This window comes from Meles meles, chromosome 21, assembly GCF_922984935.1.
Source record: "Meles meles chromosome 21, mMelMel3.1 paternal haplotype, whole genome shotgun sequence".
In the NCBI taxonomy this organism is placed as follows: Eukaryota; Metazoa; Chordata; class Mammalia; order Carnivora; family Mustelidae; genus Meles; species Meles meles.
Window position 1 is genome coordinate 35,685,823 of NC_060086.1, and position 11,491 is coordinate 35,697,313.

The 11,491-nt window shown below is 53.1% G+C and overlaps 1 protein-coding gene across 1 annotated transcript in view; it reads left to right on the forward strand.

The window, feature by feature from the left end:
- Nucleotides 1–11,491, forward strand: part of TVP23A (trans-golgi network vesicle protein 23 homolog A) — a 31,508-nt gene that overhangs the window by 18,573 nt on the left and 1,444 nt on the right. Inside the window, exons 3-6 of the mRNA XM_045993109.1 lie at nt 9,255–9,399; nt 9,745–9,834; nt 10,069–10,197; nt 11,300–11,428. Of these exons, the coding sequence (XP_045849065.1) occupies nt 9,255–9,399; nt 9,745–9,834; nt 10,069–10,197; nt 11,300–11,428 (493 nt within the window). The remainder of the gene's footprint in view (nt 1–9,254; nt 9,400–9,744; nt 9,835–10,068; nt 10,198–11,299; nt 11,429–11,491) is intronic.

Below are 11,491 nucleotides of genomic sequence, written 5' to 3' on the forward strand. Positions count from 1 at the left end.
TCAGATGTCCCAGCCTTATCCTGTGAATTTCTCCATCTGTGTTTGAAATGTGCCGAGTGGTGTCCAGAGGCCACAGTCCGGACGTGTGTCCTGCCTTAGCTCCCAGGCCCCTGGCTAGGACGTGTGTCAGGTGGGACCTGGACTGCCAACTCTTAGTGGACGTATTTGGGGTTGGAGGAGTCATCGTTGTCAGCAGTCCCTTTCTGTTGATCTGTGGCTCACTACGGGGCAGGCCACAGGTGGGGCAGCCTGGAGGCTCAGGGCCAAGGTTAAGGACTTGGGCTCTGGTGCTCAGTCTCCGGCTCAGAGCTGCTGCTAGCTCTTAGCGCACCTTCATGCAAACCAGACCAGAACACCCAGCTGGAGAGGGGAGGCGGGACCTGATTCCAGCCGCCAGCACCTGCACAAATGATCCTTTGCTCCAACCTGGGGTTGTTCCCTTCACCACCACAATTCCCGCTTCCTTACCTGGAAGATGTCTGTCTCCTTCTTACCTGCCTTATTTGGGCTCATTTTTCCCAAGGTAGGTGTTATGGGTTGGCTTGTCTCCTCTCCCAAAAAAACGGTATGTGGAAGGGTATGTGGAAGTTTTAACCTCTTGCACCTCAAAAGGTGACCTTCTTTGGCAATAGGGTCTTTGCAGATCTAATTAGGGAAGCTGAGCTCCGGTGGGAGCAGGGTGGGCTGCTCACGCAGCGTCCTTCCAGAAAGCCAGCCTTGTGAAGACACATGGAGAACGTTCTGTGACGTTGGGGGCAGAGACTGGGGTGGGGAGTCATAAGCCAAGGACCACGAAGGGTACCAGCTGCCGTCAGAAGGCAGGCGAGGGGCATGGGATGGATTCTCCTGCACAGCGCTCAGCAGAAACCAACCCTGTTGACACTGTGATTTTGGATTTCTGGCCTCCAGGCCGAGAGAGCGAGAGAGAAATTTCTGTTTTAAGCTCCGCTGCTTGTGGTGCTCTCTTAGGGCCGCCCCGGGAAATCGGCACAGCAGGTGATTCTGCTCCTGCTACCCCAGCGGCGGGTCCGAGGACCGGCGTCACCGGCGTCACCTGGGTACTTGCTGCAATGCTGGCTCTCGGGCCCCACGCCAGCCTTCCCGAGTCAGAATCTGGATTTAACCAGAGACCCAGGCGATCCGTGTGTGGAGCGGCCTGCCTTCTACAAAGGAAGGTGGCGGAAGAACCACCCCCCAGTGCAGATGCACCATTTCCGATCCCCGCTGGCACTCATGGAACCCCTGCTGCCCACCAGGCTCTACCCTAACCCCGGCGGTGCACTGATTACTCTCCTGGGATTTTCCCCGAAACTCCGTGTATGCAGTTGGCGCCACTGGCGGGCACACACATGACTCAGGCCAACGCTGACTGACTGGAACCCCCGGCAGCCGTGAGTCTCAGCCATCCTGATTCGCAGCCGAGGACACGGGGACCCACAGAGAGGTTGAGTCACCCGCTCAGTGTCACACAGGTCTTCCGGGGTGGGGCTGGGAAGGACTCGCGGCCTCCCTGCCCCCATCTTCTTTCGCAGGAGAGCTCCCCAAGCCTCTCAACGCCTCCCTTCCTTTTTTTTTTTGCTTGTTTTTTGAGGTAACAGGCAGGTCGTGTGAAATTGTGAGGTAACATACACGTGATGTGAAATTGACGACTTTCACGTTTACAGGGAACAGTTCAGGGACATGTGTGCAACCATCCCTATCGTCTGGTTCCAGAACCCTTCCCTCCCCCGGTAAGGAAACCCGCACCCACTAAACACTCAGACCCCCATCCCCTGGCCCCCGATGGCCTCTCAGGTGCTGGCTGGCCCCCTCGATTTGCCTCTTCTGGGTGTTTGCTCGGAATGGGGTCCTCCAGGACGTGACCTGGTTGCTTTCACTCATGGTCCTGTTTTCCAGGTTCCTTTGTGTTGTGGCGACGGCCAGGACTCCTTCGCACCATCCCCCTCCCCTTTTTTTGGTATTGTTCTTAGTATGGTTAAACGTGCATAATCTAAAATTTACCATATTTACCATTTTCAAGGGGACAGTTTGGCGACTTTAGGTAGGTTCACACTTCCTGTGCCAGTGTCACTACTGTCCGTCTCCAGAACGTTTTTTTTTTTTTTTTCATCCATCTGAAGCCCGACACATGAGGCAAGAGCCCCGTCCCCTCGCCAACCTATTCCGTGTCTGTCTTTCCTATGTGCAGCCCTACGCTCTCTGTGCCTCTGGGTCTGACTCCCGCGTTCTGGGCTCATCCACGTGGTGGTCTCTGCTTCATTCCTTTCTGTGGCTGAGTCACGTCCCCCTGTAGGGGTAGGTCCCATTTTGTCCACGCTTCTGGCGATGGACACGGGTATCCACCTTGTGGCGATTGTCCGTGTTGTCCTTAGGAACATGCGTGGACACGTTTTTGTTGGAAGAGGTTTTTAGCTTCTTGGTGTCCAGGTGTTCTGGAAACTCTGAGCCATGTAAGGGGGAGTCCTGCTGGGTGCCCCCAGGAGAGAGAGGGGAGTCCCCCCCAAAGACAGGGCCCAACATGGGCCCACTGATGTGTCCCGGGGGGATTCACTTTAATTTGCTCGCTAAGCCTGTCCAGGCTCTGAAGTTGGGATGTCTCTTTAAGAAGAAATCAAGAACAGAAACAAGAGTTAAAACCTTGGTGACCAGAGGGAAGTCTGGTGTTTTTTTTTTGTTTTGTTTTGTTTGTTTTGTTTTGTTTTTTGCTTCCATGCTCAGACTGACTACTGTTGGGCTGACCTTTGAATCGAAGCTGTGAGGACTTAGCCATCCGCCCATGCTGAAATCCCAGCTGTCTGCAAACCTGCCTGTCCTGGGCTGAGAGACCAGGGGTGCAGGGGGACATGCTGTCATTGGAAACGAGAAGCCCGAGTCTGAAGGACTGAGTGGTGCTCATGGTGCCTCTGGGGTATTCTAGGGGAGAAAAATCTGATTCTGCCCAGATGCTTCCCCTGTCCCCTGGCTAGCCAGGCCCATGGGGTTTCAGATTCCTCCAGCCTCTCTCTGCATGGCTCCTGGAGCAGAGTTGGTCTTGAAGATGGGATAGAGGAGGGCCCCTTGATTGAGAGGAGCACGCAAGTCCCCTGTGGTCTTGTTAAAATGCAGACTCGGGCTTGGGAGGTCTGAGAGGATTCCCTTGATCCCGTCTTTCTAAGGATTCCCCTGATCCCTTGATCCAGCGGTCGAGGGCAGCAGCTGAAGGATGGACCAGTGGCGTCCTCACTGTCTCCCCCTCGTGCGTGGCGGTCCCCTTCTTCCCACGTCTTGATGCTGGCACACGGCCGTGAGCGGAAGAGCCACCTGACTAAGTGGGTGTCAGGACTGAAGAAATAAATAGCAGCACCCTATTCTTTTTTTAACAGTGAGAGGAAAAAACCCTCAGAGACAGGACGTCCAAAAAGAGCACCACTGGCCAAGGCTTTTTTGTTTTGTTTTGTTTTCACTTTCTTCCCCTCTCAAAAGTCCTGACCATGAATGAGAAACCATAAGCGAAGTGAATGGCCACAGCTACCTGAGGCCACCTCTGATCTGGGGTCCGAGGTATTTCCTCTCCAGGAACCTCTGGCATCTGGGGTGGTCGTTGTTCTCCCATTTTATAGATGAGTAAAGCAAGGCTCTGAATGGGCCGTGTCCCCAGCATGGGCAAGGATGGTGTGTGAGTGTGGATCTAGGTGCTCTTGCTCTCACCATCCCCTCTGTCCAGGTGGGGGCTGGGTGAGCATTTATGTCCCAAGGAGCGACGCCCTTGGGACCCACATTTATCTTTTGGTTGAGAGATTGGTAAGCCCAGAAGAAAGGACCCGATTTCTGGAATTTTCCTCATGCATCCAACGGTAATGGTCAATTACTCAGTTGGGGATTTTTAGGTCTGGATTTTTATGTGGCCACAGATAGCCCCCTGAATATCAGCCCATGGGCTTGGTTTATTCTGAAAGGTGTCTTGTCTCCGTGCAAAGTGGAGGTTGCCTCTGCTTTCTTGATTCTTCTACTTTTTAATTCAGATTTACATAAAAGTACAGGGAACGATGAGTCTCCATCATGAGCTGCACGTGACCAGGTCCTCTTCACCCTCCCTTGGGTCCAGCCCTGAGCTGGTTGTGAAGCAAATCCTGGGCATCGTCTCAGATAACTTGGATTTTTGGGGTTTTTTTTTGGTTTTGTTTTGTTTTGTTTTGTTTTTTAGGGGCAAAAGAAGTCAAGGAGGAAAAATAGTTTTTCCTCAACTTGTGTTCCAGCGAAAAGCAGAGAGCTTTCCAGAGTGTCTAAAGGATGAAGATTTATTTAGGATTTTATTTATTTGTTTGACAGAGAGCACAAAAACACATGTAGACAGGGAGGCAGGCAGATGGAGAGAGAGAAGCAGACTCTCCACTGAGCAGGGAGCCCAACGTGGGGCTCGATCCCGGGACCCGGGGATCAGGACCTGAGCCGAAGGCAGACACTTAAACTACTGAGCCACCCAGGTGTCCCAGAAGGATGAGGTTTTAAAGGAAAAGAACTTAAAAGGGGCTGTTTGCTGAGGAATTCAAGCTGGAGACCATCTTTAAAAACCAGAGCACGGTTTTCAAAGTAATATTCTTCGATCCCTGCTGAATTTAGGATTAACAACGCCCTTTTCCCGTCAGATCAGACCTGCCTTAGAAGTTTATGGGAAAGGGGATGATATGTATGCCTGTGCGACATGGTTCTCCCCCAGTTTTACTCTTGATTCAGTTTAGACACAGGCTCCCCTAATCCCCCGCCACCGCTTGTGTCCATTTTTAAGAGTCCTTTTAGGTTTACAGAAGAACTGAGCAAAAAGTACAGAGTTCCCGTAAGTCCCTCCCCTGAGAAGTTCCCCCTGTTAACATCTTGCATTAGGGTCTTATATTTGTTAATGTGGCGTTTTTACCATGTAATCTGTCCTTTACATGAAGCTTTGTCCGTGTGTATTGTCTGGGCTCGGACAGACATGTAATGACATCAGTCCACCATTACTCCGTCAGAACGGTTTCACTGCCCTGGAAGTCCCCTGTGCTCGTCCTGTTCATCCCTCCCTCCCCGACTAAACTCTGTCAACCATTGTGTTTTTTTGGTTTTTTATTTTTATTTACTGTGTCCATTTCTCAGTCTTTTCCAGAACATTCTAGCATTGGGGTCCTACAGCATGCAGCCCTTTCCGACGGGCTTCTTTGATTTTGTAATAAGCATTTAAGGTTCCCCCTTGTCTTTTCCTGGCTGGGGAGCTCCTTCCTTTTTAGTGCTGAATAATGTGCCCCCGTGTGTGGAAGGACCACAGCTGACCCTTTCATCTGTTAAGGACATCTTGGTTGCTCCCAGTTAGGGGCAGTGATGCCTAGAGTGGCTGTAAATATCTGTCCCTGTTGTGGGCGACGACCTGAATTTTCAACTCCTTTGGGTAAATTCTGAGTAGTGCGATTGCTGGATTATACCACATAGAGAAATTTTAGGGTGATTTGCAAGGATCTCTTTCTGGTCTGTGGCTTCAGTCAAAACTTGAAGGTGTGATGTATATGAAATGCACTAATCTTGATGAATGGTTTGAACTTCTGGACATGTCTATACCCGAGATCCGGATACGGGAGTGTGTCCAACACCTGTGTTCATGTACGGTCTCAGGCAGTGTGTTCCCCCTGCCCCCTACCCCAGAGGTAACTCTACTCGGACTTCTAGCACCATCCCTCGGTTCTGCCCGTCAACCAGCTTCCACCATGCTTTGGAAAGCAGGTTTTTGGGGGGTGGCTGGGGAAGGGGCCATGAGTAGCAGTATGCTTTATTTTGGTTTGTTTTGAGCAGTGCCTGGTTTCCTCATTGTTCATGCTGGTCTGGAGCGGAGAGGTTGGCTCACTTTCTGGGTAAATATTTTCAACTGCAGGCCAGCGAATGAATAAGTGTGGCTCTATTCCAATAAAGCCTGACTTATAGAAACAGGAAGTGGGCCAGATTTGGCTCGTGGACCAGAGTTTGGATCCAGTGTAGAGGAGGGCTTTTCCTTCATACAATCCAGCCCTGGGCCATGCTCCAGGTCTGACCCCCACATGCCCTGGGAAGGGGGGCCTTGGGTACCTCCCAGGGCTTCCTCAGGTGGCTTTTATGTGCCTGCCAAGCTGAGAACCTTCTCAGTTTCCTCCAAGGAGGAAGACCACAGTTGTGGGGCCCAGGACTGTGAAAATGGATTAAAACTTAAACAGAAGCCCACCCCGACTCTCCCCAACCTTGACCACTGAAGTCCTCTCCTTTCACATTCACCGCCTGTCCTCCCCTCCTCCTGCTCATCTCCAGCGGCAGGCCCTTCCTGCCCGGCGAGGGGAAAACACTGTTAAAGCTGAGGATCGAGGAAGGTTCTTCAGTGAGGTGGAGGGAGCGGGGGAACACGGAGAAGTCAGGAGACGTGGGGGATCCCTGCAGAGGTGAAGAGAGTGAGAGAGAAAGTTGTGGCCAGGTGGGGAAATTTCGCCGTCAGGCTCCTTGGAGGTGCATCGGTTTCGAGTGACTGAGGGCTGAGGTAAGCTTGTCACGGTCCCTGAGCACGGTCTGGGTTTCAGGCACTTTCTATGTGCCACCTTCACGCGGCGAGGAAGTGGCCACTGTCGGCATTCCCGCTTTACAGAAGTGGAGATGGAGGTGTTCAGGGGTTGTGTGGCCGAGGGTGGGAGGATTTGAACACTGGCAGTCTGGCTCCTCGGTCCTGGTTGCCTCTCAGGGCAGGGCTGGGGGGTGGGGTGCGTTGGGCAGCGGGGAGTGGCCAGGTGGGTGACCGGGAGGGTGGCGTTGGAAGCCGGTGGCTTTGGGAGGTGGAGGTGACGGTTGGTGTGTGTAGGTGTTCTGTGGCCGCGGAGGTGGCAGAGAGAACCACGGGGGATGGAGGACCCCCTGGCAGGGAAGGGTGGACAGGTGTAAGCCATGGCCTTCACAGCTCTCAAAACCAGGAAACTGGTCTGAGACCATGTGAGTGTTGGCGGGGGACACAGACTGAGCCAACTCCAGAGGCAGCCTGAAGGAGGGTTTGGTGGGTGGCTCAGGGGACAGCCTGCGTCAAACAGGATGAGAACAGTATTTGAGGGAGCCATCGGCATCCTCGTCTACTCTGGGCTTTGATCATGACAGCAGCCATGGTAGTGGTACTTTCCATGACAAGTTAAGGACATCACTTAACTGGGACCCAACTAAGCAGAACCTTCCAACAATGGGAATTTCTCTGGTTTTTATTTTAGGAAACCACAGCTGAAAAAAAGTGGGTGGGCAGGGGATTTATTCGAATGCATTAACTTCCAGGTTTTACCCTGGAACAGTGGCCACGTGGGTCTCATACAAGTCAAGACTGTTCTACAACACAGACCCGATTACAAGGCTCGGCGCAACTATTGGCCGAGCAACTTAAATGCCAGGGGCAATAGGGGACATAAAACGATCTCATGGCTTCTGCCCTTGAAGAATTTTCGGTTAGTGCATAGAGGACGCCTTCATGTTCCAGGCGAACAGGCAGGATTGTGTTAAGACATTTAGTTCAAATCCTCAGGAAGATTTAAGGTTGAAAGGGTGTAAGAGAAGGGGCGCCTGGAGTTGGTTGAACGTCCAACTCTTGGTTTCGGCTCAGGTCTTGATCTTGGAGTCACGGGATCGAGCCCCGAGTTGGACTCTGCGCTCAGCGGGGAGTCTGCTTGAGGCTCTCTCCCTCTGGCCCCGCCCCACCCCTGCCACCCAGTGTGCCCACTCCCTCTCCCTCTCTCAAAAAAAAAAAAAAAAAACAACAAAAACCCCCAGGGGTGCCTGGGTGGCTCAGCGGGTTAAAGCCTCTGCCTTCGGCTCAGGTCATGATCCCAGGGTCCTGGGATCGAGCCCAGCATCGGGCTCTCCGCGCCTCAGAGAGTCTGCTTCCTCCTCTCTCTGCCTGTCTCCCTGCCTGCTTGTGATCTCTCTCTCTGTCAAATAAATAAATAAAATCTTAAAAAAAAAAAAAACCCCAAACCAAAAAACAATAAAAGGAGCAAACATTTATTTTTTAAAAAAGTATGCGAGAACTCTAAGGGTGTGATCTTCGGGAACATTCTAGATGTGGGGGGCGTACGGGTCATGTCTGACTCTTCAGGGCCGGGTACGGGTCCCAGGCTGGCTTGCAGCCAGCCTGCCAGGAGAGCTCAGCATCTGAAAGGCACAGATGAGAAGGACTGCGGCGGACAGCTGGGGTTTGGGCCCTGCTCCTTCTTCCCTGGGAGCATCGGGAGAAAGGCAGAAGTCACTATAAATCCTGCTTCGGAGTTCCCAGTTCCCTAGGAGCCCAGTTTGCTTTCTCTGAAGGGCCCTTTCTTGGGAGGACAAGCAGGCGCCTCCCCCGTGCAGCTCCCAGGTCTGCTGGCTCCCTCTCTGAGCACCCGACCGGTTGGGAGGCGGAGGCTCATGGGCCCTGGTGAAGCAGCCCGTGCTATCCTATTGACATTACTTGTTGTCGTCACATAGAAGCACACTCTTGTCACAACTCGGAGTTTCTGGCTTCTCGTGCGAACAGTGGGTCTGGCAGTTGCCCCTCCCTCCCAGCACTGGCTGGCACTTTCGCCGTCACCTGCCCTCTGGCTCGCACAGTCGCTTTCTCGCTCTGCATTGTTTCCTCCTGTGCTCTACCAAAGTGGATTCCAAAGGGAAAAGCAGGATGGCGTGAGGGTCTCCTACCTGGCCTGTGTCCCCCACCACCATCGCCTGCCAGAACCCTATGGGCAGATGTTCTCTCTGCTCTGGATACATGGGCGGCCCTTGTGCTCGAGCGAGCCTTGGGTCTCTGGTCTTCCTAGACTTTTCTTTAAAACAGCCAATGTGGGATGAGTCATGATTTCCCTCTATCCAGGTACATGGGTTCCCTGGTGACACGAGATTCTGCACTCGTGGGCTGCACGTGGACTGCCCGGTTACTGGTGGAATAGCCCAACCTTTATCTTTAGGGAACTGGTCCTTATCGCTATCAGGTGGGAAGGCAGCGACCACTGTCCTGTTTCACTTCAAAGGTGGCTGAGTTTCGAAGAGGACCCATGATCTTTGCAATCAAATGAGGGGAAAGTACTGGATTCTTCGAGAGGGGAAAGATGCTGGTCGGATAATGACTGTCTCAGGACATCTGATGTGCGGGCGTGCTCCGAGCGGCAGCCTGGCGGGGCGGGCTTGAAGTGCACGGGGCACAGTTTGGAAAGTCAGAGCCCATATGGTGAGTTTGGTGCTCGCCCTCTCGGCCTCTGCAGTGAGGGGGCTTCTGGGTTCTTTCCTAGGCACCCGCTGGCCACCTTTTTCCACCTGTTTTTCCGAGTGAGTGCCATTGTCACCTATGTGTGCTGCGACTGGTTCAGCAGAAGCTTCGTGGGCTGCTTTGTCACGGTGCTCCTCCTCCTGTCCTTTGACTTCTGGTCTGTGAAGGTGAGGCCGCCTCGCTTGTGACGCCGTCGCTCCTGAACCCAGGAGGGCTGTGGTTCTCAGCTGCCGCGGTTGCAGATCGCTGTCTCGGGAGGGTGGCAACTCCCTGCAGCTTGCATTTTTTGTAGTATTTGCGGAAACTTAAAATATGTATGCTACATATTGTGTGGGGGGGGACATGGTGGGGGGCGCGGGGAAGTGACTGGTTAAGGTAAGCGTAGTTCGGCTTACCTCTCCTGCTCCCACGGCAAGTTCAATACAAATCGGTGACTTTATTTTGTTCGTCAGTGGAAAGGTGATTTTCTCTCCCTGTGGCGTGCTTAGAGTCTTCCTGTCCATTTCCCCCAGAACGTAACTGGGAGACTCATGGTGGGCCTCCGCTGGTGGAACCAGATAGATGAAGATGGGAAAAGCCACTGGATTTTTGAAGCCAGAAAGGTATCGTCCATACAAGTCCAACTCGACCCAGGAGAACGGCTGTGGAGGGTTTGCATGGGTCCCTGCTGGACTCTGTGCAGATCAGAGCCTGCCCTGGGCCACGGCCGCTGCTGCGGGAGTGCCCCTGAAACCAGCGGGTGGCAGAAGCCCGTGGACGAGAAGCCAAGAGGACCGCCTGCCCCTCTGCAACCAGTTTCCCTCATTCTGAAAACGGACTCTCTCCTCCCTTCACAGGCCTCTCCGAACCAGATCACCGCCACCGAGGCCGAAGCTCGCATCTTCTGGCTCGGCCTCATCATCTGCCCGCTCATTTGGATCGTGTTCTTTTTTAGCACCTTATTCTCCTTGAAGCTCAAGTGGCTGGTAAGGCGACACCCCGGCTGGGACAGTGCTTTGCCATCTGCACAGGCCAGGGCTGCAGAGGTGGCTTCTAGTACCGGCTCATTTGAGACTGCTTTGCTGAGGTCATTCACGTACCTCACGAGCCACCCCTTGGGCACGTATAGCTTGTGGGCTTCCAGTATATTCAGTGTGCAGTCATCACCACAGCCCATTTTAGGATATTTTCAGCACCCCTAAAAGGAGCCCCGTACCCTCTAGCCATCGCCATCCCCAGCGCCTGGCACGCTCCTCTTTCTGTTCCAACCCTTACCAATCCAGACGTTGCCTGTAGCTGGAATTCTATTTTGGGATCGTTTGTGCCCTTCTTTCATGGCACACCGGTTTTCAAGGTTCATCTGTGTTGTAGCCTTTACCAGTACCTGTTCACGGCTGTATAATATTCCTCTGTAAGGACCTGCTGCGTTGTTTCTCCACTCGTCCACTGATGGACTTTCGGTTGTCTCTTTTGGACTCCTAGGAATAATGCTGAGAGAGGAGTTGTAAGCAACACCAAGTGCTCTCCTACCCTAGAATGTTCCTAAGTAGGAATAAGCAAGTCTGAGTTCTGAAGTTTTGTTTTACAGGTTGTGAGTATGCTTCAGACACAGCCTGGAGCCCCACCCAGGGCTCGAACTCATGACCCTGAGGTCAAAACCTGAGCTGAGGCCAAAGGTTGGACGCTCAACCGACTGTGCCACCCAAGCGCCCCTATTTCAGTTTTAGGACTCTATTTCATGGCTGTGATCGGGCTCCTTCAGGGAGAAAGCCTCCACAGACGGTCTAAGTAGCCGTGTAATCAGAAGTGGGGGCTCGGGAGTTTGGCCGCTGGCCCAGATATGCATCAGCTCTGGGACTTCAGGCAACTTTCCTTTCTCTGGGTTTCGGTTTCCTTCCTACAAAATGGGATGATGAGGGCACCACCCGCTCGGGTGGCGGCTGACTAAAAGATGTCCGTGATGATTTGAGAAGTCTCGCCACAGGCTGGCTGTTACGAGGTACAGGCCAGAGCTACTGCTGCGTGGTTTGGGAGGAACATTCTCGTATGTGCTGTTGCAAGAACCACCTTTGCTGTGTCTGCCCGCAGGCCCTTGTGATAGCTGGGATTTCTCTCCAAGCCGCGAACCTGTATGGCTATATCCTTTGTAAGATGGGAGGCGAGAGTGACATCAGCAAAGTCGCAGCCAGTTTCCTGTCCCAGACGGTGTTCCAGACGGTGAGCTGCTTTAGTCTTCCTCCTGGACCCCTGCACTCCACACCCTTTGAGCGCGGGTGGCCT